At 36.4% G+C, this 27810-nt stretch overlaps 1 protein-coding gene across 8 annotated transcripts in view; it reads right to left on the bottom strand.

Moving 5' to 3' along the window:
• NEK10 (NIMA related kinase 10) overlaps positions 1-27810 on the bottom strand; it is a 105267-nt gene that overhangs the window by 31424 nt on the left and 46033 nt on the right. For all 8 annotated transcript variants that reach the window (XR_012834072.1, XR_012834073.1, XM_075745765.1 and 5 more), the window contains 3 exons: positions 15935-16064; positions 15258-15328; positions 8620-8833 (listed from right to left, as the gene is read on the bottom strand). Coding sequence is in view for 6 of the 8 variants with exons in the window: in XM_075745765.1 (XP_075601880.1) it covers positions 8620-8833; positions 15258-15328; positions 15935-16064 (415 nt within the window). In the remaining 2 variants the exon portion in view is untranslated. The remainder of the gene's footprint in view (positions 1-8619; positions 8834-15257; positions 15329-15934; positions 16065-27810) is intronic.

Here is a 27810-nt window from a genome sequence, read left to right as displayed (position 1 = left end):
ACCTCATGATGAAAATAACCACCAGGCCTGCTATAGAAACTGTTCAGAGATCAGTGAAACATCTAAAGCCTTAAAGCAGTTACATAAACTGTAAAGCCGTAACCTGTCTATACATAAAATCTGGTCCATTTACATAATATCTGAACATAGAGAACTATAGTATTTCGTTGCTAACCAGAGAGAAATAAATAAATGTACTGTGATATATTTTGTCCTATCTAGAAAACAGGTAATAATTTTCAAAAGTGAGATGATATACTTTTGTTTCTCTTTTGAGTAGGACACCTGACTGATTTAGAAAGACAAAAAGGACACTGACTGGAGGGGCTGGGATGCGAGTTCAATGCCACTTCTGATCAGCATTGGAGTGGGACCATAAGGACCTACGTACAGATATAAAGAACATTACTTTCTCCATGCTCTTCGCAAAAAATTTTCTCCAACACCTTGAAACAATCATTTCCATATATCTCTGAGTCTCAGAGAGACTTTTTTCAGATAGGCAGAAAGACAGATACTTACCTTTTGAAGAAACCTATGAACCAATAGGATATTCAAAACATCAAAAACATTGAAACATGAGTTAGGTTGATATATATTCATTTGAACTATGCTCGTACCCACACTTGATTCTGAAGTTCAGTATTTTACATATCTTTCTGGAGGCTTCATCATTTGATCCAGTTTATTTTCACATTTTCATAATAAACTAGTGCCTCGGTTTCCCCATTGTTTGCCACCTTTGTTGAAAGAAACTCTGCCTTCTAGTATAAACAAACACAGTTCAAAAGGAAATCTAAGGGGAAAAGAGTCCCTGTGCAAAAAATGCTCAAATTATGAACCAATTAAATTTTTTATCGAGGATTCATCTTTATGAGTGAGAAAAGTTATCTCTGGAAACACTTGAAATTTGTATCCCACACATGAAGAAAAACCTCTGTCTACAAGTTGAGACTCTTCATCGATATCCTGTATATTTGCACTGTCTCTCTCTCTTCACTGGTCACCATTACCACTGTAAAATCAGATATACTTTATTTTTGGAGAAATGAAACCTAAATTGTTTTTTTCACCTTCCAACTGGAATCTAATCTTTTATAAATTGAAATTAATACTGTCCAAAAAAAAAAAAGTTTAACTAAAATAAAGATACTGATCTTTTGTTTAGTTCTGTTTTGCCCTATTGCTGTCCAGAAGGATTAACTTTCCTGTCTTCAAGAAATATAGAGCTCTCTAGTGGCATTTGCAAACAATGTTTAATTAATCTTCTTTATCAGAGACAAGTAATTACAGCACTATAGTAGTCAACTGAATTTCTATTTCAAGAAAAAAAATAGGACTACTTCCACTATTAAATTATTTGTAAAAAAAAAAAAATAGAAGATAGCAATAATATGAGTAACAGATACCATGAATTGTCAGGAAAAAACCCCATATTAAACCAACGTATTTCTTTCTGTACCAGCTCTCACGCATTGGGAACCAGACGTAAATGTTATTTATAAATGGGTTTAGTAAGGCTTTTGACAATGTTTCCCTTGACATCTTATAAAAAAAATCTAGGGAAGTGTGACCTAGACAAAAATCACAAGCAGTTGGCTGTATAATTCACAATAAAAATTGTATTCAACTTGATAACTACTTTGAGTGTTTGTTAAACTGAAAAGGGGTAGCGAGCACAATTTTTCAGGATCCCTGCTGACCTTGTTCCAAAACCATTCAATATTGTCACTGAATTACAATGATAATCTGCATAATGAGACAGACAGACTACCTATTAAACATGCATAGACTGTGATACATTCACATAATATATCATATTACAGCATATACATCATACACAGATTTATGTCAATGCAAGTGACAACAGGTGTCAAAAGTTTTGAGAAACTGGAGAAACTAAAAGAACTGATGACGTTTAAACAGGGAGAATGCAAAAGGTCTATGAGCAGGGCGAAACAACTGTACAAATGCACAGATGGGGGAAGGACTGCTCAAGACAGGAGCTCTGCAGGAAAAGATATGGGGATTTTGGTGAATCAGAAACAGAGCATGACTCAAGGATATCATGCTGTTATGAAAAGGCAAACATCATACTGGGACATACAAAGAAGTGAATCGTCTCTAAGAACTGTGTAATCTTTCTACTTGGTACCAATAAGTTTCTCCATTCGAGTAATTGAGTCTAGTTTTGAACATGACACTTAAAAAATGTGGACATACAGCAAAGGAGAGAAACAAGAATAATCAGAGGTCTACAAAACACAACTTACAAAGTAACACTGACAGAATTTAATTATTCAGTCCAAAGAAAAAAGTTACAGAGGGGAGATATAACACACAAGAGAAAAGAAATAACTCCTGCGTATTTCCACTGTAGGGGGGACAAAAAGTAAGCAGCTTAAGCTGCAACAAGTAAAATTTATGGTAGACTTTAAAATCACCTTAATTAAATGTGCAACTATTGCATCTACCTGGGATCCTGCAGACACAAGTGTTCATACAGTATGTAACAGGTTTGAATGTGCCCAGTAAATGCAGTGTTCTGGGGACATTCTGGACTTGGTGTTCTCAGAGCAATTATATGACACCTAAGAGTGGGTCTGAAAATTTGAAGTGTCATATACATACCATATGTGCACATGCATATGTCCATCTAATATGTCCTGGAAACAAGACATATGTAACACATGTTCTCTGCCAAGCATACAAAGCAAAACCAACATTTTTTGAAAGCATTAAAATAACTGCAGATACAATATATAGCATGTATGTGTACAATAGGTATGCCCAGGATTTCCAATTCTCTTCTGACAGTGCTTCAGGTATCCTCAAGGTTCTCCAGACATTATCTTTGGATGGAAGGGAGGGAAAAAAAAAAGAAAAAAAGGAGGGGAAAAAAAAAAAAGGCTCATTCAGACATGTGATTGCTGACTGTAAGGACAGTTTTTGCATTTCTGCTGGTTCCAAACTGTTCCCTAATTGGGTGTAGTTTGCCTTGGGAGAGACTTTCTATCACTTGCATTTTTATGACTGACTGGTTAAATACCTGTCAGGAGTGACAGGTAGCTCTAAGGTTTAGAGATGGACAAGATAACCGCTGACAATTACTCCTGCCTTATATTCTGTGATTGTATTAAAGTACTTTTACACACTAATAAATTGAAGCTCAATTAAACAATTTGTCCTTAATAGTTTGATCATACATTTTCACAGGTAGTAACTTGGCTGTGATGATTATTTTCTATATTCAGAAACTCTTAAAAAAATTATACCTGCAAAACAGTTTTTGCATAATTATTTTATTCTCCAAACATAAATAGTATAAATCTCAAAAGGTTACTTTCTTCTTATTAAATGTTAGAAATTACAGTTGGTGTAAACTTTAATTCCAGTACCTGCTACATAAATGCCAAAACAGAATGGTGTCAAAACAAAATCAATGGAGTGAAAGGTGGAAGAAGAAAACAATTTGTGGAATGCTAAGCTTTCATGACATTCCTGAGTTCTCAACTCATTGCCAAAGCAATGGAAATTGTATACAGCAGTGCATTAGACAGGCATTATCACTTTTCTATAAAATTTTTCATAACTTTTTAGTAATCAATTTTTAATAAAAATAGGAATTGAATATTCTAATCTAATGTAAAGATTGGACTATATTGCAGCAATATTAATAACCTGTTGCTTTCTAAGTGTTTTAAAACTAAACATACTCTTTGCTTCAACCAATACAGAAACATTTGTTGTATTCATACACAGTTGTTTAAAAAAAATATTTTATGCATTGGTTGGCTGAATTGAACAAAATATATATCTAAACACAAAGAAAAAGGAAATTAAAATGAATATTAATCGAATCTTTATGTCTTTTTGACTTAACAAAAAAATAAATAGATGAATTGAAATCAAATTGCTAAGTAAGCACTACTTGGTAATGCATGTGGTGATGCTTAGAAACTACCAACATGAGTATTAGCACAACAATTGCCAAGAGTGCAGAACTGAATTTGGGTATGGAGGGGGGGATATTTGGTGAAAATGCAATTAAATAATTTTGTGTTTCTTTGCCTTCCAGATAGCTGTGATCCTGTCCTCGTTTCTTCTAAAAACTTGAGGAACATGATGACTGCTTTTAATTACAAGAGATGCCAATAGCCTGCAGGGTAGTTACAAAAGTATGGATTCTTAAACCATGAGCTTTAACCCTTCCCCCTTTGGCCACACATCCCTGTGGATGAAGAAAAAGACTGGAATAAAGAAAATCCATTCCTGTGGATAAAGAAGAGTGGGAGCAGCATCGTGCTCTGTATTTACAGCTGTTCCTACAAAATGCTTCATAATTATTTACATTCGGGTCTTTCTGATAGAACGGACATACAAAGAAATCCCAACATTTCTCAAGACTTTAGACATACCATTCATGTTTCTAAACCAATCTAGAAAAAGTTATAATACAATCTACTCTTAATTATCTACAGGTGGATTATGAAGGTTTATGCCACAGATGGAAGACAGGAAACTGCATCTGCCATTTCAGGTCTGGCCAGGCTCTTTAGCTTAGATGTAGTCCTGTCTGGAAACTGCTATACTGCTTCTTTAAGTATTTCCAGCCAATAAATAGTTCTCCTGCTTCTGGAAGAAAGCGAGCCAGGCAGGCTTCTTAGCATAGGCTGTAACCAGAATAATCAGATTATGTCTCCTAGGAGTAGCATCCTAGTCAAGCAGAAGCTCAATACCTTGATACCTGTGAATCTAGGTCTGGTAGGGCCAGAGTTGACCTGCAGCTAAAAATCCTGTCTAAAAGGTAGATGAAGATGACTTGCCTTGGGTGTCTATGCCATGCTCTTCAGCATGCTGGGTTAGGGGAAGACTTATCAGTTCAACTGTGAGAACAGAAAAATGCAGAGAGCAACCTTGCTAATAAGTGTTCTTGTGCGTTTGAACATTAGGACAAAGAACTCGGCTAATGGTGACCTAAATGGACAAGCTCACACCCAAGCACTGCTAATGACTTCTGACACCCTATTAGCCCTAACAAATACTGGATGTGGAGCCACTCCATAGATCACACTACACTCAGAAACAAAAGTTGTACCTACTTTTCCATTATCTAAACATCTTAGTCTCCCATTACTCTGGATAATTGGGAACTTCATTTGAATACATGGATTTGCATATATGGATTTAAAAATATAACATGTATTCTAGTGACATTATCAATACAAAAATTAAAATAAGCTTAAATTCCCAAACAACATGGTATTACAATAAAGAATGTGACAGAACATGCGTGCCCTATGCAGAGATCAGAATTTCAAAGACTGAGAAAAGGAAGTTACTCTCAGAGAATATATTAAAAATGAGCAGACATGATAGACTACCTGGCTGATCAGAGTAGCAGAAGGTACAAACAGCTCGTATTTTGTTATGTATTTTTAGCCAGCAGACTCCAATTATAAAGCTTACAGTTTTCTCTCCCACATTCAAAATATAGGACAGATCTCAGTATTCATCATTCTATATTGTTTTAGGTATATTGACATTTTACATTAAAAATCTGTCAATGAGAAAGAACTTATTCTATTTAAATGTCAAACAGTATGTGGACATACAGCCTTACCAAGGGCTTTTAAGCATTATTTCAAAGTTAAAACCACTTCAGGATGTATGCAGTAAGTAAAACAATAATGGATAATGCCATGTAATCAAATACATATATCCAAAGTAATAAAAGTGACTTATTTTCAGTTTTTTTGCAAACAGCCAAAGTAACATCTAAATTTTTCAAATCTGTATACCTCAAAAAGCAAACAAATTATTATGTGGCTACACTCTCATCTCCTTAAAGAAAAACATTAGAAAGATACTTTTCCTATTAGTTAAATCAACTACTCTTTTGAAACTCAGATGTGGCTTGGAACGCAGAAAACTCAACTTTGCCACTGGTCTGTTTGGTGACCTTACACAAACTACCTTTTCCCTCTCCATCTTTTCCTACCCAGAGCATTAAAATATAATATTGACCACCTTGAAAAGAAAGGTACTATATGAGAGATACTATTATTATTACTTGTTTGGGTCGTCTGTAGCCTGTGTTATGTCAGTATCCTTAATCTTTCAAAATTGAACACACTAACACTATTAAATATCTTTCATTCCTATATCTGCTTCTGTTCTTATATAAACAACAATTTCTGTGGAAAACAAGGAAAGATAAGAATTTATGTGGGGAGCTGATAATGATTCTTTTTGTTAGGACTATTTTCAAGCATGGATTTTACGCTATACTTGCCAGGCAAAGTAACTACATTTCTTCAACATCATCTATTGACCTGCCTTTCAATTGCCTACTTCTCAGCTTCCATACTGGTCTGAAACTACTTATAGAATAGATTCCACTCTGGGTCCAAAAGATCTCTGTTGCTTAGTTCCATAAACCAGGACAGAGTGTATGCTCTTTATTTCAGAAACATTCACAATATGACACAACTGGGATGAAAAAGGAGGCCCTAAGTACATTTTAGTATTGAGAATACAAAGTATAAGATAGCTGACTTCAACAAAACATTGAACTACATGGCAGAAACACTGAATTGTCTGACACCATTGAAAAATGACAAATTACTTGGCTGTGGAATTGCTGGGGCCTTGACTGAGATGAATTGGGTTGTCCACACTTAACCGAGTTTTTATTTCAGGAATAGCTGCTTGAAATTCTTCCTAGTACTTTTAGTCAGAATATTTTTTCCAAAAGTCAAACTTTTCAGGAATAATTATTCTCTTTATTAGAAATCCTCCAATTTCATAAAATTTTCATACAATACCAGGAACAAAGAAACAACATGGTTCCTTCTGTTTCTAAGCCCTGTAGCATTCCTCTGAAATTTGAAAGATCCTAGCCTGATTTATTCTATCTTATTTACAGCAAGGACACACAGTTAGGTCTCCCACTTCCCATTAGCAAGCCATACTTCCCTCAGCTTCTGCAGTGTTCTGATCTTTGTCAGATCCTCCTGTTGTACCTGTTTCTTTTAATATACATAATAAAATATCCATTGGAGTGGAACTAGAATTACAGTATTTCTTCCTTGAGAAGGCTAGCCATCATTCCCCAAAATACAGAGGCATTTTCCTTCTCCTTATGTAAATAGGTGTACTTTTCAAGTATTTGCACAAAACAGAAGTGCTCTAACTTGAATGTAAAGCTATTAGTTCTATCATATCTTGCAAGTGTCTGGACAGGGCCCTCTTCTCTCAAAGACGGGATTTCAATGCAATTATCCTACATCAAGCAGCTTTCCATCCATAGTACTTTTTTTTTTGTGAATTTCATCACAGTTACACAAGAAAATTACTATATCAAGACATGACAAAAATAATAGCGTACAACAAGCTTCCAAGTGTGTAGGGTAAGAAAACTCAAAAGATATGGAAAATAATTGCTCATACTGTTTTAAGTTATAAATCCTACTCTGTATCTTTCTTTCATCTCAGTACCTCTTATATTTCAAATGACAGTGGTTTGAAGGTTTTCCTGGAAGTTGTTGGCATCTTTTTTATTGAAAAGAATGGTATAACACAAATGATGATCTTGGACTGATAGGTAAAAAAACTACCGAAAAAAAATTATTAACAATTTCTACAAGTCTTATGTTTGGCCAGGAAGGTAAAGACAAAGAACATATTAAACAAAACAAAACACAAAACAAAACACCACACCATCACCACACCACCAAAAAACCACCCACACCAAAAAACAAAACTAAACAAAAACTATGAGTTTGGGGCCAGGTGTTCCTGAAAACCTTTTTCCTACACAGAGATTCTTCAGCACAAACTACGGAGCCCTGATAAAAGGAATCTAAGAGAGATACAATAGCTGAACAGACAAGAGTAGCTGGTTAAATTATAACTTTGCTTCATAATTACCGTAACAATAGTTTACACAGTGAGATTTTAACTAGACAAAAACATTGTCTTTGTATATTTTTTTTGAAGGAAATTCTCTGAGATCATATACAAGTTTGGTTCATTATGTAAAATACTGATGTCCTTCATGAAGGGTGCTTAAAACACAATCTGAAGCAAAAATGGAAGAATTTTCAGAAGTATTTCTGCAGAACGGTATCACACAGTAAGAAAGCATTATCAAATACCTTATCAGCATCACTGTTCTTTATTTAGCAATCTGTAATTAAAAATTGTATTTGTGTAGGTTCCATTTGCTAGCTGTCATTGTGAATCATACACCAGACTATCCATTTGTTCCACCCTAGCCAAGCGTATATTCTCCTATTCAGAAACCATTCACAAGTGTGCAGCAATAATTAAACATTATCAGATTCTATCAAAACTGCAAGTACCTCCATAACAATGCCATTTTCCAACATAGAATGATATCAGGTTTTAGGATACTGTTATTTTTCCTGCATAAGCATGTCCACACAAAAAATGAATAAACACCTTGTTAAAAATAAAGAACATTTCCATGCATGGAAAAATGTTCTAAGAGGATGGGCCTTTTCATTTTCATTTGTTTTCTGCTCTGTTGTACCTTATTTTCTCAGATATGGCAAACAACGATAAGAAAAAATAAAGCCTAATACAGGTACTTACTTGTGATACAATGGAAAGCTGATGGTTATAGGTTACTGCATTTCGATTAGCCTCCATGAAGTATTTTTGGGTTCGTCTCCTCTCCCGATCCAGCTTCTTCTCCAACATGAGATGAGAGGTAGATAGAACATCCAGGTATTTCATCATCACATCAGACAGCAGCGAGCTGACCTCCACTATATCTGGACGTGCCTCTGCATCAGGAGTCAAGCATCTACAGAAAGAACATTCTCTAATGAAACCTAATTACTTCTTTCTAAAAAAAGTGTTCAAGTCATGCTGACCAGCACTCTGCTCAAGCCTGCATGGGACAGTTTGACACTCTGCAGCCTTGGTGTTGACACACCACAGAGCACAGTCTCTAGCATCAGCTGGAACAATTATCCTTGGCACTTCAGAGGCACCAACCCAGACAGAACTGCTGTGGGGGGCTGAAATGCTATGGGGGCTGCTGCTGTGCACTCCTAGATGCATTAAGGAGTGCATGGTGCCTCTTCCTGGGGCTGGGGGAGACATTGGCCTCCCTTGTGGGGACTGTGCTCTGATCAAGGTGCTGCACTGCTGCACAAAGCAGGAGATGAGTATGCTGTCAGGAGGATTTACAGAAGAATGATAAGATCTTCACAGAGACTTTGCAGAGACGAGACTCCCAAACAATACAAAGGAGGAAAATCTAGAGATTACCCTCAAAGGAGTAGTGGAGGCTCCCAAGATGGGGTAGGCTGAAGACTTGTGACTTCTGCCAATAGAAAGAAGGCTTTTCCTCTGACTACAGGTAAACAATTGCAAAACAGGTATAGTGACCTGGGAACAGGTGAGGAAGGACTTAACAGAAGAAACATCAGAGCCAAGTGAGGTTGAATCAAGTATTCACATCACAAATAAGAAGCAGCAGCTGACAGTCATTTGAGATTGAAGGAACAGAGGCACCTATCTACTTGATCTGATTTGATGATTGTGAAACCTGTTGCTTGTGAGGTGCTTGGATTCAGGACATTGTGGAGATACTACCAAGGCACATCTGGCTCTTGAGCTATTACATCTTGCTGCTTATTTGTATGGGCACCAATGACACTACCAGGGCTGACCCTGAACATACTGAAAGTAACTAAAGAGCACTGGGGTCAAATGTGAAGGGCAGGGTGCCAAGGTGGTGTTCTCCTCAATTCCTCCAGTGAGGGAAAAAGGTTCAAGTCAGGGTGGATGTAACCTACAGTCCAACACCTGGTTGTGTGTAGTCAAGAGCTATGGGTAAGGATGAGAGGAACAGACCAACATGGGTATGTGGTGGTAGATGCCTCCTATAAACTACCCAAACATGAAGAGGAAGTCAATGAAGCCTTTGTTGGACAGATGGAGAAAGCTTCATGATTGCAAGCACTCATACTCACTGGGGTCTATCAACCACCCTGCTGATGAGGTAACATGCCTGAGTGCAGCAATCAGATTTCTGGAATCTATTGATGATGATTTCTTGGTGCAGGTAATTCAGAAGCCAATTAGCAAAGGCACTCAGCCAGACCTGTTGCTCACAAACAAGGAAGACCCAGATAGGGATGTTAGGATTAAGGGCAGCCTTGGCTACAGCAACTATCAAACTATGGAGTTCAAAATCCTTAGAGAAATGAGAAAGATTGTACAGTTACAACACAGGACTTCAGGAGAGTAGAATTCAGCCTGTTCAGGGATCTTCCTGGTAGAATCTCATGGAAGACTGCCCTGGAAGGTAAAGGGAAAGCTTGGGAGAGCTAGCTAATCTTCAGGGACAACCACCTCAAAGCACAAGAACAGCCCACTCCTGCGTGCAGGAAGCAGGGGTGGATGCCACAGGAAGAATATACAGATATTGCTTGATAGATGGATTTAGGAAAACCAAAACTCAGCAAGAGCTGAAACTAGCAACGGATGTGGAAGGCAGAAGAAAGGCCTTCTGTAAGTACATTGACACAAGAAAGGCTAAGGAAGATGTGGATCCACTATGTAGCCTAGTGACAAAGGACATGGAAAAGGCTAGGGTGCTCAATTCCTTTTTTGCTTCTGTTTCCACTGGGAAACTTCAGCCTTAAATGTTCCAGAGTTCTGAGCCGACCTGTAGAATCCATGAGCATGAAGCATTACCACACAGTAGAATGTACAGTTATAAAGCATTTAAGCCGATTGGATGTACACAAGCCCATGGGACCAGATGAAATGAGCTTGAAGGTCCTGATGTATCTGGTCAATGCCACTTTCCATTATGTCTAAAAGAATCAGAGGGAGGTTCCGTAGACAGGAAAAGGTTGACTATCACACACATATCCAAGAAGAGCAAGAGGGAGGATCCAGGAAGCTACTAGCCAGTCAGCTTCACCTGAGTCCCTGGGAAAATAATAGAGCAAATTCTCCTGGAAGTAATTTCCAAGCACACAAAGGCCAAGGCGGCAACTGGGAACAGCCAGGATGGATTTACCAAACAGCAGTCATACCCAACTAGCCTGATTACTGGCTCTTTGGACAAGGGGAGAGTATATGCTGTGGGTAGCTTTATTTTAACAAGGCCTTTGACACAATTTCCCACAGTATCCACAGGACTTAAGGTAGGTAGATAATTGGCTGAACTTCCTGGCTCAAAGACATGCCATCAGCAATGTCCAACTGGTGGCTGGAAGTAGCATCCTCCAGGGATTGATATTGGGACAGTACTGATTAATGTCTTTACTAATGACCTAAATGATGGGGTGGAGTGTGTTCTCAAAAGGTTTGTGGACATGAAATCGCAGGGATCAGCAGCCCTGCCCCATGTATCAACTATCAGAGGGACCTGGGCCACCTATACAGAGGTCTGATCACTATCTACATAATGGAAGGCTATAGAAAAGATGAATCCAGATCCTTCTCAGAGGTGCACAGTGATAGGGCAAGAGTCAGTAAACACAAGACAGAACACAACAAAGTCTGAATAGATATAAGGATTATTATTATTCCTACTATTACTACTTTAAATCATGAAGGCAGACCATCCTTCAGGACATTCAGAACTCGGACAACACTCTGAGCAACGAGCAACTAGATCTAATTGTATCTGCTTTAAGCAGATGGACTAAATGACCTCTGGGGGTCCCTTCCAACCTAAATTACTCTACAGTTTCATGGTTCTTGTTTCAGGCACTCTAGGTGGTATATTATTACTGTTACTAAACAGCAATTAGGTCTATTTTTAAATTCCCAGAATATTTTGTATGTAGGGTAGGACATGAAAGCTGCTAGAAGCATTCTAGGGATAATTCTGCATGTACTACAAACTGTCTTAAATTTATTAACTCCAGTCAACCTGATAATTCACTAGGATTTCCCTGCAGAGTACTATACAAATACACTTAACCCAACACTGTTCTTTAAAGAGTCATAGAATGATTTTATGGTTTCTAAAACAGTACTTTCCAAATAAACATGTAAAGGTAGCAGTTTTGAAAATGTTTCACAGTACTTAAATTTCTTTATTTTGATCCTTTTGTTTAAATTCGCTCAAATCCATTGATTCATCCCATTAATTATCATAACTTTGTTAATCTGTTTTACTTAAAATTTCATATTTTCTTTAAACAGATGCAAGTTTTTCAGCCTTAAGAAATGTTCGGTTTGATTTTTTCTTTTTGATTTTTTTATTTTAACCCACTGAAATTGGTCAAAATTTCCAAGAGCAATATCAGCTATAAAAGACTTCTGATAAGTCCTAAATCAATTTCCCATGCATCTAGAAATAAATTTATTTATGACTAAGCACTGAGTAGATTGATGTTCAATTCTGAAAGATTTTGATGATTATGATTCCAGAGTAGCTTAATCCAGTAAAACTGGCTTTTAATCAGAACAATATTGAATAATAATGATAACACTAAATGCAAATTTACATTTGCAATATGAAGCTTTCCATGTTTTTCCAAATCACTATCAATAAATTGTTTTTTCTATTTATGACATTCATCTTTGAATACATGTTGTGACTCAGTCATTCGGAAAGAACTTCATTTCTGTTAATGTTTCCTCATCTATATTATAAGTAAAATCTTATTATTACAGCTTTTCTTTAATGTTCTTTATTCTTTCTAAATATCTCACAAATCATAAGCCAAAACAAACATAATATTTCATTTAAGGATTAACTCAAAGAAAGAGAATCAACATTTTTTTAAAAAGCATTTTATGCTTCCCACTGCTATTAAAATAAGCAGAAAAAAAATCTTACATGATAGGAAAACTTAATTTTATTTTTTTCACGCAAATACATATTAAATCATCTGTTTAAACCAGTTAGCCTCCATACCAGCCAGTGTCATGATGACATGGTACTTTCAGTGAACCTGTTTGATACAGCCACAATATCTACAATCATAAATAACTCAATAGCTGGCCTTGAAATAAACTCTCAAAAACTTCCTCTTAAGAGAGTTTCTCATCATTATCAGGAATGAAAAGAAGGAAAAGACAGAGGGCCAGATACTGACATAACTTTATCTAAGTCACTGATAAAGATGTGTTTAAATTTGTAAGAGAATACAATACATATCAATACTGATATGATGTGACTGGAAGATACTTTCTGTATGCATTTGGGATTACTATATGATTCTTAAATAGTGATCAATGAATTAATAAAGCCAGTTACTCTAAAATATCTGTAAATATTTAAAATATTAAAATTCATTTCAGGCCCTCTTAAACTTAAATGTTAGTTCTATTAGCTCCTATCCTCTCCATTGCTGTCCTTCATCCCCAAGGTCTTTAAATAACAGAAACCTTTTTGTACAATAAAACATAGTATAAAAAAAAATACAGTCTTTGTACTTTTTAGAGATGGAATTCAACATCTGAGTGAGAAAGAAAAAGGCATTGTGCTAAGTGGAGTTTTTCTAAAATGGAAGAATCAAGGGAGCTAAATCACATAGAAGCACGTTAATTCATTTTCTATACTTTGCCATTGCATAAAGACCAGGAAGACATAACCATAGGCAAGAGAAATAGGCGGTGAGTGAGTGGAACTAATATAGGCTCATCTTTTCCTCCATTCCTGCATTATTTCTGTTATGCTACTGTATTGGGTTTGCGTGGCAAGGTTTTAGTAGCAGAGGGGCTACAGGGGTGGCTTCTGTGAGAAGCTGCTAGAAGTTTCCCCTGTGTCTGACAGAGCCAATGCCAGCCGGCTCCAAGACAGACCCGCCGCTGGCCAAGGCCAAGCCAATCAGTGCCTCTGTGATAAAATATTTAAGAAGGAAAAAGAAACAACTTAGAGAGAGCTTTTGCAGCTGGAGAGAGGAGTGAGAAGATGTAAGAAACTCTGCAGACACCAAGGTCAGTGCAGAAGGAGGGGGAGGAGGTGCTCCAGGTGCCAGAGCAAAGATCCACCTGCAGCCCGTGGTGAAGACCATGGTGAAGCAGGCTGTCCCCCTGCAGCCCATGGAGGAAGGATGAGGGGGTGTAGAGATTCCACCTGCAGCCCGTGGACAAGACCATGCCAGAGCAGGTGGAGGCACCCGAAGGAGGCTGTGGCCCTATGGGAAGCCCACACTGGAGCAAGCTCCTAGCAGGACCTGTGGCCCCGTGGAGAGAGGAGCCCATGCCGGAGCAGGTTTGCTGGCAGGACTTGTGATCCCATAGGGGACCCACGCTGGAGCAGTTTGCTCCTGAAGGTCTGCACCCCGTGGGAGAGACCCACGCTGGAGCAGTTCATGAAGGACTCTCTCCTGTGAGAGGGACCCCACGCTAGACCAGAGGAGTCCTCCCCCTGAGGATGAAGGACCGGCAAAAAACAATGTGTGATGAACTGACCATAACTCCCATTCCCCGTCCCCCTGTGCCACTGAGGGGGGGCGAAGGTTGAACCCGGGAGTGAAGTTGAGCCCAAGAAGATGGGAGGGGTGGGGGGAGGTGTTTTAAGAGTTGATTTTCTTTCTCATTGCTCTGCTCTGTTTTGCTTGGTAATAAATTAAATGATTTTTGAAGTTCAGTCTGTTTTGCCCATGATGATAACTGGTGAGTGATCTCTCCCTGTTCTTATCTCAACCCACAAGCGTTTCGTTATACCTTTTCTCCCCTGTCTAGTTAAGGAGGGGAGTGACAGGGTGGCTCTGGTGGGCACCTGGCCTCCAGCCAGGGTCAACGCACCACACCTACTACCAGGATTAGAAGGTAGTGAGAAACATATTTCTATCAGTCAAGTAAACACACAAAACTGTGAATGTGATCATACAGTGATCTATAAATAACGTATTGCAACAGGGTTACTTCCTTGACCATAAACCACACTTGAAAATGACTCAAAATGCTGTATTTTCCTGGGGGTGAAAAATCAATGTGTAGGAAAATTAACCCCAGCACTGGTATTGTTAAACTTCAGCCAGTATAGACTTTATACTGAGTACTGGAGAAATGTGCTGACTATACTAGCATGAGTTCTCCAGTTGCATGTATGCAATTATATTGTATATGTTATTAGCAGGGTAAGGAAATACCTCTGTTTTTCTTTAAATCATAAGATATTTCATATTCAGAGACAAATACTGGCAGTTGCTAAAGTCAGCAAACCGTCACATTACCACTGCTGGAAATACACAAAACATCTTTTCAGCAGGATGTCGAAATAAAACTACATGAGTAATTACCTCTTAATGGCAAATGACACTTTTTCAGAGTACAGTCCTTCTGGCACGGGTTCGTACACAGCCCCTACTATCTGCAAAATAAATAATCTACAAATAATTGAAGGAAAATATTCCATTTTTATTTGAAGATATACTTATCCCATAAGTACTGCTCCTTGAAATAACCTGATGGGCATTACATCATCAGCTCTAACTTGCAAAACAACTTGGAACACATCTTCTAACACAGAATGTCACTTCTAATCAAGTATCTCCATTAACGTATATAATCATTGTAAACCAATGGGCTACTATATCTGAATAAGGGAAACATTTAAAAAAACTACAAACAAAGAATGTTTTTTTAATTTGCGATCACATCCTAAGATGTAATACACCATGCTATGGAAAATCTAGTATTATAGTACATCAAGAAGTTTTACATATCTAAAGCTCCTATCACCAAATGCAATGATAAAAATATGCTAGTCTGAGAGGTAATAACATACTAACATTTACAAGCAATTTTTGCAATTGGAATGGCAATATAGCAATTCATACAATGATAAACACTTGAGCTCATTCAAACATCACCTTGGAGAGCAGTTTATGCTTCTATAACCTTAAACATAAATTCTCGTGGATCTAGTGAACACATGCAGAAATAATAGGTAGGTTGATCTGGCAAATCTGAATACCTTAGTTGCCAAGGAGAGCATATTGGTGCTGTAAAACGGTGGGTTCAGAGTTGCCATCTGATAAAGGATGCATCCTGCAGCCCAGACATCAGCCTTCTCTCCATATGGCTCACTCTTTACAACTTCAGGGCTAAGTAAAAAACAATGCAACCCACAAGCATTTAATTAATTCACCTAGAAGCAGGCTTTTTTTTTTTTTAAAAAAACCACACCCAATACTTAGTCAGTCACTACAACATATTTTCACAGCACGTACAATTACATTCGCAAGGTTGCATTTATTTCCTTTACCAGCCTAATTCTTCAAGTGGAAGTACAGTTAATATTTTTTCCACTTCTACTGCAGCTCTTCTCACAACACAGTGGTTTAAATTCTGTTCACTTGTCCTTTCCACTCATTTCATGTTATAATGTCTTTGGATTTAATGGATACAAATGAACTACAGCATTCACAACTTGTTTACAATAATGGCATTTCAATAAAATGGACTAGAGAACAGATAAATACATTACATCCTCTTGGAATTCAGATATCAGAAAGATTTGAATAAGATTCCTATATTTAGAATGCTAATGGATATGATTTTGCTATTAATGTGAGTAAACAAATCTTACTCATTATATCATTTTTGTCCTCTTAAAAGCACTGTAATGCATTCCCTGTGAGGATGCCACATGGACACCCAACAGCCAGCCGAATGACAACAAAAAAAATACACATTGTAAAGATCCATTTAAAGCAAATGGAAGAAGGCAGTAATTTCAGTCTTGACTCACTACAAGCAGACTCCACTTCCTTCTCTTAATTTCCTCTGCACTTTTCATAAAACTAGATGATAATAATTTACAATAGCAGGAATATTCTGATACTGGAGTTCAAATCTTAGCAATAAATAAAGGTCATATCACATAATGTGGTTTTTTCCACTTAGTATCTTCTCTCTAATTACTCAAAGATAGAAAAAATACTTGACTCCTTTCATCTATAAAATCAACTTGAAAACCTACTTGTTTTTCCTTTTTCTTTCAGCTTAGAATTTGGAACCACTATATCAACTTCATTACTATATTACACACATCTTTTGTAAAATGCCTTATTTTGGAGCCGAGAGGTACTGTGTAAGTTCAATTAATGATTCAGTCTGGATAAAGTATATTGCTAGAAGGTGTGCTGCTGATAGGCACGAAGTGCAGAAAACAGATTTTTAAAATAAATGGGATGAGGTTCCTTAGATAAACTACTATGCTGAAGAGAAATTAAGTGATCTTAACAGAACAGAAAGTCAGAACAGAGGTCAGTGTGGAGAAGTGAGCGAGGCTGACAGGTCAGACATTTCTGATAAAATTGATCAAATTAGATACAGACTCCTGGGTGAAACGTAATTAGCAATTTTCCTTGAATTTTACTGCTGCTATTACATATCCATAGGACGTTGAACATGGTGTTAGAACATAATACTGTTTCTATAATCAGACTATCTTTATTCCTCACTGTGACACTAAGTGATTACTTTGTGGAAATTTCATTTTTATGTATTAAATGTGTCTGTTAGAGCAAACATCAGTATTGCAACTTATCATATTGATGGCGAGCTCAGTAAGGCAAAGCCCCTGTCTTAATAAAGTTCTAAGCATACTCCTATTCAGAAAAATGAATCTGACTTGAATTTTACAATCTTTCATTCTAGTGGTAACTTTAATTCATAGAGATACATAGTTATAAATTATTATTATTTTTAAATTACTAAATAATACTAAAATCACAAACTGAGATTATTCAAGCCAAATCTATGTACCTATGCAAAAAGTCACATAACAGTCACAGAAAGAAGCAGCTGAATACAATCAAGAGAGAAACAGAAGCAACCATGACCTGGCCTGCAGAATCTTGTATTCATGAACAGCAGCGAAGAACCTAGCTTGATGTCCAGAGCAAACAGCAGTCCATTGGGCTGGTGACTAGGAAAAATGTATTTGTTACTACTATGATTTGGAAATCACAGAAAGAATACAGTGCTGACAGCATTGTAATTTTATCATGGTTTCACACAAATGCATAATAGTTTGAAGGTAATGAAGTTATTTGGTCTGCTTAGTTGTGCTGAAAGACTACTTCTTCCAAATGCATACCTATTTCGTTTTGGTTTTTGTTTTTTAAATCAAAAGGAGGACTTGCAGTAGAGTACTACTTTATCTTTTCTTTTCTTCCAGAACAAATGTCTTTAGTCAGAAGTCTCTGATATTTAGAACATTAGGATGACCAATACGTTAAATAAATACTGTCTCGTGTTTAAGAAGTATTTTAAATTACTGAAGGAATATTTATCTCAGGTGACCATGAAAGTTTTACAGAAAATGTAAAATCTTATACAATGCTATGTTTCCATGGCTAATTAATTCTGTAACTTAGATTTTGAAATAGAGTTTTCAAATATTATTTATTTACTTTAGAGATGTAGTGAAATCCCTCATCATGTTCTACAGGCTTGCCTCACCATCTGCTAGTTAGAAGTGTGGGTGGTGTACAGTACTTGTTGACTAGCAAAACAGTTCTGCAGTCGAGTTGCATCTTTTGGATCCACACCGTTGAGGAACGCCAAGCAGAGAAAGTACCCAGTTCTGTTCCCGTACACTGCCACCCACAAACAGGAGGGTGGTGGGAGTACATACGGTTTGTCTAATTCAGTTGACAACTTGTGTATAAACTGTCACTGTCCGGTCAAGACCAGAAAGAATGAGTAGAACCAGACTCTGAATTTTATTCCATAAAAATCCTACAAAATTGGCCTTCGCCACGAACACTGAAAATTAATTTAAGGGTGTAGCATTAGTATGACCAGTTTGGGGGCTATTTGTAAAGGCAGGATTCTTCCTTTAATTCTTAGATTAAGAGGTCTCAGTTGACTGAAATAGGACAGTGGCACCAATTAAAGTTTAGCAAAAAAAGGCCCATATCAAAATGCATTCAGTGTCAAAATAACACATATGAAGGGAGAAACTCTAAGAGCTGATAAAAAATTTCATTTCCATTGCTCCAAGGGTTGATCATCCCGCCGCGAAGCAGCAGTATTGATGCTATACTCTATGATATCCACAGTCTTAGATATTAAAAGAGGAAGTAGATACTTATGTAATTAATCATTCAGTTCTTGCAGCTAACATATTCAAGATAATCATTACAGTTTTCCTCTAGGTTTACAAATCACTGCTCATTTCCAAAGTACGTATTCAAGCTGTAAAAGCTTACTTCAGCAGCATTACATTAACTATATGAGAGTCCTTCACTGAACAAATGTCCATAGCAAAAGCAAGACTAAATCCTTCTAAATGAAAGACACAGAAATTTATCCACAGAATCATTCTCCAAATTCTCAGCTCTCTTGAACAGATGGTTTTATAACTGTTTCTCAGAAAGCTAACTCTTGCTCTACATATCAGCATTGTTTTTATATTTAATAAAAGTCTTTTATGCCAACACCCTTAAATTGAGTCTTGAATCTGATTAAGCCATTGCTTAATCCAAAGTTATCTGTTTTTTCTTCTGAACTAATTTTGCAAAATTAAACAGCTATTTTAAATACAGAAGATAGCTTTCCATACCACCCCACATTTTTAATTAGGATTTGGGGGGGGAGGGGGGGTGGATCTTGTCAATATTTATGCTACTTGTGAAACAGTACCATTTCACCAAATCATCTCTACATGGCCTTGGAAACATTTTTGCAATCAAGCTTTCAGTTATAATTTTGCTCATTGATGTTATTTTGTCATGGTTTTTAAGAATACTTTTAACAGAGATTTACAAACAGACTGTCCCAATGTGAATCTGCTACATTAGTACTATCACATACCTATAGGAAAGATGACTATCCTCACTGGATTAGCTCATGTTCACATTAGTTATCAGTGGATAGAAGTTCCAAAATGAAAGAAGTGGTCCTGAAGTTGGAGGGGGAAGAAAGGGGGAGCTGAGGGAATAATGTTTTCAAAACAGCATTAATTTTCTAGAGCTTCTAAGAAATGTTGTCAGTACTATCAGGCTGACTTTACATGGGACACCATCAGTGAAGATTTCCCAAGCTGCACAGAACTTCAGAACTTCAATAAGCCCCTCGTGACTTTTCTTGGTACAGTGTTCACTGGTTAATCCAAGTACTTTCAACAGGTGTAAGAACAAGCTGGTATATGTCATCTTACAGTATGAGTATTTTCAAATGAGACATAATTTCAACTAAACAGTTATGGATTAATTAAATTAAGAGTGATTCTTCAAGACTAATTCCCACAAGAGGTGATGGCTATAACGAAAGGCTAAATAAATAAGAAGCATATATCACTGCAGGAGATTTTAACAATGACAGTTATTGCTCTTAGTCTTTATAATCCCTCCAACTAATTATTTACAGTTTGACAGAAATTCCTGCAGTTGGCAGTTGTTATACAAACACTCATGCCTAGAAACCATATCTAGTTCAGAAAGTAACCCAAGCTGAAAATAGTTTGAGGCTAGCTAAGTATCAAATATGCTTATCCCATTCTTCTTTACCTATGTATATTGACTTATTGTCACTATTGGAGACAGGACAGTAAGAGAGATGGTAGACAAGTTTGCCATATATTGATAAGCTTTTTTTTTTTTCTGACCCAAATACTAAAAGACTCTCTGCAGCTTCTATTAGTTTCAGATATTCAGATATCTTTGTTAAGATACCAATAAAATAATACTTGCTTGCAATGGATAGCCTTTTTAGTTGCTGGCAGAACTCAAAGCAAAGTAGAAAGGATTTAGACAATCTTTGCACCTATAACTGCCACAATTCACTATACAAATGAGACTGCCATTGTCTGGCCCAGGCTAACTGGGGATTTATCCAGTAGTGCCTTGAAAACCTTCAGAGGTAAAGACTACACAACCTCTCTATATTTGACTATTATAATGGTGAAAAAAGATTGCATTATATCAAGTTAGAATCTCTCCTGTTTCAATAAATGTCTGTTTTCCCAGAAAAGGGACAAGACCACCAATTTCAGTCCAAGGAATGAAAAAAATCAAATGTTTGCTTGTGTTTCAACACCATGTCTAGGTTTCTATGAACCAGGTGGCCTGTTTTAATCTTACTAAACTACAGCAGGATAATTTGTGAGTGTTTGGAAACCAGTGGAGAGAAAAAAAAAAAAAACCCAAACAAAACCAAAAAAACCCCACCACAGATCTACTCTATAATCAGTTCTCTGAATCACAGAAAGAAAAAAAAAAAGAAAAAAAAGGCTGCTGCTCACCATCAGCATCACTCCAAAGGAGAAAAAATAAAAATAGAAAAGCAGTTGCTGCTTGTCACAATTTTTCTCTGGATAGTCTGCTGTAAGCTACAGATACGCGTTCAGTATGATAGCTTCATAATTACCTCTAAAAGCAATGCAATAAAAAAAAAAAAACCAGCCACAAAACTGACAGTTTGAATAAAGCGCTTCTGTGAAAGTTGCTGAAAGCTATTTGCATTTCTCCCCTACAAGAGGAATTCAACAGAAGCCTTTTGGGGATATTCTGTCTATCCCTTGAGCTCGAACAGGATTTTCAATCACTACTTAAAATTTTTACCTTCACAGTTTTCTATTTTGAAACATATTGCCAAGTAATTATATAATTTATTACATTGCCTTCTAACTTGTATAGATTTTTCTCATTGCAAATTATGTTAAATATTTTTGTAAAATATTATGTATATATAAAATTTCTTCTTCACAAAAGACACCTTTTTGGGGATCCTAAACCTTTGCTGATACCTATAGAAAAATTTATAATTTCCACCATTTTTTTAAAATGTATGGGGACAGAGAAAAAATTTACTACCTTCAGTTTAATTTCATGAATCCACTTGCCACCAGATGGGGAATGTAATTTTCAAATGGGTGAAGTCAGCTAAGAGAGGTAACTTTCATGTGTATAATTGCTCTCTCATCAGTGTAATCTCAACAGTTTAATTTTCTAGTCCAAGTATTGCCTGTCTCTGCCAAGAAAGCTCCTCTGCATTAATATAATTTAGTCTATAGAGAGGCAAAACCAATCCGAGGTCAGTGACAGGCCACTAATAACTGTAGGATACAACAGACTATGTGATAATACCTCCCTTATGTTTTTACTAAAATCTTTATTTAAAAAAAAAAAAAAAAGGTCTGGTTTGATGTAGAAGGACACTTTTCACTGCAAATAGTAGTAAAGTTGTATAGTCTGTCTCAATCTGAAACTTTAAAGAGCACCAAGAAATGTGTAAAAACAAGATCCAGTGTATAAACAATAAACCAGTGTAGTTGACCAACAATTTAGAGAAATCACTAACTTACTGCTTTCTTTCAGCACATATTCAGTGTTTCTCTCTCTAAAATAGAAGCAGATGTTTTATACTCCACCTTCTGGGGTTTTTATTTCACAGTTTTGAAAAATAAAGATATGGACATCCAGTTAACATTCAACAACTGATTTGTATTTCTTTGAATTTACAAACCTTTAAGCTTTTATGCATGCTAACATTATACATTATTGCTTAGAGATGCCAAATATATTAACTTTGAAAAATTATTTATGGCTTCTAGCAGTGTAATAAGAGAGTGTTCTAGAACACATGAAAAACTGCCAGCAATTCACTTCCGATTCACCCATGTCACATATTAATACAAATCAAATTACATTTTTTTAAAAAGTTTATTGTCCTTTACTCCTTGCTTTGTTAAACAAACCCAAACAAAAATCTTCTTCATACCTAAATCATTAAATATTCAAGATGTTCAGAGCACAAGGTCCTCTTCCTAATCCCTAAGTGCAAAGAGTTGCTCATACCTACGTTTTTCCCCAGCAAAACTTAGAGCATATATGAAACTGTGGAGGCCAAAACAGTCTCACATGTGGTAAGTTGTTTAGACTGTATATTTGAAAAATATTGTAAGCCAAGATGTTGTTTTGCTCCTGCTGATCCCAGTTACTCTTTACCACCACTGTCGCTCTGCTGTGCTGGCATAAGTACCTCTACAGCTGCGTTTTGCGTCAGACCAAAGATCTGATGCACCCGAAAAATAACGTAAATTATTTTTCAGCCAGGTCAGTTGTCTAACCTAGTTCATCATCATATGTTTATGCAAATTCTTGTGTTGGCCTAGGAGTGATATGGCAGGTTTGGGTTTGTTTTTTTTCCTTGAATCATTTCATTGACAGTTTATATCACAGCACTAAAAACAACTGGTACTGGTATAAATTTGGGAGGGTTTTTTCTAGAGAAGAGAGAAGGTAAATACAACTGTCAAGAGGCCAAGCTTTATAAACATAAAAGCAGCTTCTGCTGAAACACAACTTTCAGTTTTACTCTTAGTTCAAAATGCTCAACTGAAACCTTTTCTTATCTTTGCTAAGAAAAATGTAGTCAATCAAAATATGACTAAACCAAGAAAACGTATAAAAAGCTTCAAAACATCTCTCCTCAGTTCCTCTTTCTGAGCATAAATCCTATACAGAAAAAGCTGCTGAAAAGAGCAGAATTTTATTGTGAGGACTTCTGTGTTCATATTCAGAAGCAGAAGACCAGCAAGGTACATTCAGGAACTACACGTTCTCCCATCTTTGACTCTCTACTTTTCCTGCAAAAGGAAAGCATCTCTGTACATCTAACTGTACATCTCTCGCAGTTAGAAGAGATTCATGTATTTATCTGATGGATCTTTTGTTTTCTTTGCAGCAACTTTATATTTTCACTGCTTTTACATGTACGAACTTTTAGCGCTAGTGGAAAAGAGTTCTTTCTGAATCTCATGGAGCAGTAGGAAAAAAGCACCTCAGTGCATAAGAGTCTTTTTTTAAAAAAGTATCTTTAAAACTGAAGGACACATTTCACTGATGTTCACTGAGTATGCAGCCCAAGAGACATTCATATCTAAACGTTCTCATGTTTAAATATACGGAAAACAAAATGCTCCAAAAATTCCCAGATATGGCAATTGGGTACTTGCTGGGCAATTTCAAAGTCTTCTGCTTAAATATCAATGGCAGCAGGTAGAACAAAAAAGCTGCCAAAAATTCTCATAAGCTATAGGGTCGTATGTTCCTGAAAGCATTGAAGGTGTCAACATGACAACTTTGTTCAAATATAGTTATGCCAGAAACAGTGTTGCTAGCTGGATAAACCCATCTATGCTTAATTTGACAAAGTGGAACAAAGAATTAAACTAAAAAAACATGACAATATCTGCCTCATGCTATCTAAGCTGAACTAACTTCTCTACAAGTATGAACAATATCACTGCTATATATATATGTATGTGTATGCATGCCTATGTGGGTCCATATTTATATGTGCATACTTACACACACTCTCTACCACCCTAAGATACATTTTAGGCCTCTAGAATTTTCCAACCAGAATGGTATTCTGTGAATATTTCATTTCAGAAATACAGTAATTCAGAAGCACTTACAGTATAAAAATTTATGGTACCATTGACTTATGCTGGCAACTTAGGCTCCCCAAAATTGGGAGAACTCTCAATAAAATGCAAGGGTGAGGGTTATTAATATTTAAATACCCTTTACAAGCAGACCACAAGTATTGGAGTTTCATGGGCTTTTATGTGCATTTATCCCCAACCAAAGGTTTTCTATAAACTTTTTTATTTTAAAGTTAAGTATCTATTTGCAATATTTTTCCTCTCTTCAGGATACAGTCACAAACACGGGCTGTAGATTTATTGGGAAAATATCCCATGAAGATACAATTCAGTTTGAATTTAGCCTTCTTGTGTATACATGGTATCGGTTGATCTGGAAGAAAACTTGCTGTGAGTCAGTGTGTAAAACTACTACAGATTTTTAGGCCTTTACTTTTTTAAAAACTTGTTTCAAGGGCAATTTTAAAAGCCTCGCAGGCTCTATCTGAAAAGGTGATGTTTATAGCAAGCTGCTTCTTCCTTCCTTGTTGTATATGAAAATACAACAATTATCTAATTAAGCTCAAAATGTGCATAACTCTTCAACTGGTTTCATACTTCTGAATTTTCAAGATTATCATATGCATCTCTGATTAAGTTATAAGGACAAATCAAAGTATCATTAATACATAGTTTAGTATTCCAGTACTACATACAGAGCCTCTGGGAGGTTTAAAACAGAAAAACACATTAAAGTTCTAATTTACACCTATTTTATTCCTTCAGACACATCACAGAACAAAGTCTAAAACAAAAGGACGTATAAGCCAGATTCTGAAACTTAAAAAAATTTCCCTTCAATTTGATTTTTGATTTATATTATTAAAAGGAAGCATCACTACATCATCCACACATCTGGTGTTCTTATTCATACAAAAATATCTAGCAGAATGTCAAGCTGTCAGTTTTAAAATAAATGCTGTAGATAAAGTATATCTGTAAGTTGTGGCAAAGTGCTATCCATGTATATAAAAACTGAAACACTCATATTCTAAAAAGGTACTCATAACATGCATCTGACAGATACTTCTAAGAATTGACTCCTGTCAACCAGAGATGTTTTCCAGTGAATTACAACTGCAACTTCTTATAAAATGCTTTCAGGAATTGCCTTAAGTCTGTAACTGTACAAATATCTGAAGAAAATAAAAAGGTTTTTTCCTTTATCTATGGAACACAAATATGAACAATTAAACAATGGAAAAGGATTTTGCTTACTGAGGTACACACCTTCCAGAATGAACTTCATTTACTGCCTTTGTCCAAATAACCAAGCTCATCAAGAAATGGCATGAATATTTAAAATTTAAACGGAAATACAGAAAAACAAGTATCTGCAAGAAGATGACCACAAGCAGTAGCAAATCCAATCCTACAACAACTCTAAAATAAACCTAAATCTTGAATAACTGATTCCATCTTCACCTAACTTTAAACTCCTATAAGCTAGATCTATGCTAAGCTAGTGCTCCAGCTCCCTCTACAGCAAATGGAGGGACAGAGGCACGTTAAGCAGTTGATTCGTCTCATCCTACAATAGCTGTTTAAGATAAATGGGATGAAATTCATTATTGAAGTGCCTATTTTTTTCCATTACTTTCAGTAGTCAAGTTGCTTGACTTGGCTAAGATGCCTAGTTTTTTAATTACTAGATACAAGCATGATAAATCTGAGCCACATAGAGACTTCCTGTTGACAGTAACTTGTTTCTGAGAGTAAGGTATGAATTAGATGACTTTGCAAGTATTTGGATTTACTGGAACCTAGTATACTAGACTATTAACTAATAACTACTGTTCTGTCTAGAAATCATGTTCAGTATGGATTAAATGTTAAAAATAAAAAAAAAGAGACAGCTGAAGATTTTACCTGAATAAGATGGCAGCTTCATTACCTTCTTTTAAAATAGAATTTAAAATTCCCAAATCTAACTAAAGTCTGTTGATCCAGATACCTGCAGAAACCCTCACTAAAGTCAGCAGATGAAATACAGAGGGTCATAATAATCTAAGCATAACTTGTTATATATTTTATATTAAACAAATAATTTATTGCTTGATGGCTCACAAACATCAGCTGAAAAAGTAAGGCTACATGGGAAAGAGAGCAAAGCCTAAAGAGAAGGAAAAAGGGGGATTGAGATATCACCTCATTCTGTTCAGCTCACTCCCTAACCACAGTAATGGGCACGCTTGAGAAGCAGGCCAGAAGAAACATAGGACAAGTGACCTAAACTGAACTGTCACGTGATCCTGTGATGAGAAAAACACCCATTTAATGCCACAGTTTTCTTCCCTAAATCATCTCCAAAATTCCTTCTAGGAATAAAAATAAAATAAAAATAAGTTGATAAAGCCTGTATCAACTCTTCTTGAGATAGGAAGTAGAAAGAAAATACTGTACACATTAATTTGTAAATAGTCATCAACAAAATGTACCAACAAATCACATTTACAACACACCCTTGCAACTTCCCGTTTAATAATTGGGCACATTGATCTCTATAAAAATACACAGACTACTTGTACAGATCATATAGCTAATTCACTGCTACATCCCTGGATAACTCTGTACTACCTCTTCAGTCATAAAATCACTGACCATTGCTTGTGCTGCTCAAATTGTGAGGAGCCTAGACATTAGTAGTAACCCAGGAAATGAGCTTTCTTCAGCAGAATAGATAGCAAATGCAGATATATACATCTGTTTAAAATCATGGGGTATTTATATTCAACCTCCTTATGACATTCCTGTAAGAAACGATGAGCCATAACCAAGAAGCGTGAGGACTCTAGGTGCATAAAATGTCAATTGCCAATGCAAGTAACAATTAAAGGCAGTTTAATTCCAAATGATTAAACTCACAAAAGCTATTCAAGTATCGCCAAATAATTTATTTTTACCTCTCCCCTCTTTCATTCAAAACAGGCTCTTCCATAATGGCCATTTTAAATATGCCACTGATAAGACTAGGGATGCATCTCAAACAGAAAATATGGTCACTTATGGTAAGAGAGGAAACAGAAGGAAAGACTACTGGTGGCTCTGCTTGCAGATGACTCAAACATGATCCTCTTGTTCATTTAGCAGGCATCAATGCCCCTTTATATTTCTTAAACAGACATCTATCCTATTTCTGATTCTGATTATTTTATTTCAATTATGCTAGAAGAGTATTACAAGCATTCAGCCTCTCACTTGTTAGTCAATTCTTGACGTGGCTGTTCCTTCAGTCAGATGCCTAGCATAACTCATGCTGCCTCCCGTAATTCTTAAGCCACAGCTGGCCTGCCATTCCTTGAATTAGACAGTGAATCTACTACTGCACAAAAGAGTAAAGGGTAAAGAGAGGAGAGTAGGTCCTTAAAAATCCAGTATTAACATTTCTTTAATGAGACATGGCCACT

The sequence above is a fragment of the Balearica regulorum genome, chromosome 2, assembly GCF_011004875.1.
Source record: "Balearica regulorum gibbericeps isolate bBalReg1 chromosome 2, bBalReg1.pri, whole genome shotgun sequence".
NCBI classification, from domain to species: Eukaryota; Metazoa; Chordata; class Aves; order Gruiformes; family Gruidae; genus Balearica; species Balearica regulorum.
This window is presented reverse-complemented; position numbering and strand designations above follow the sequence as displayed.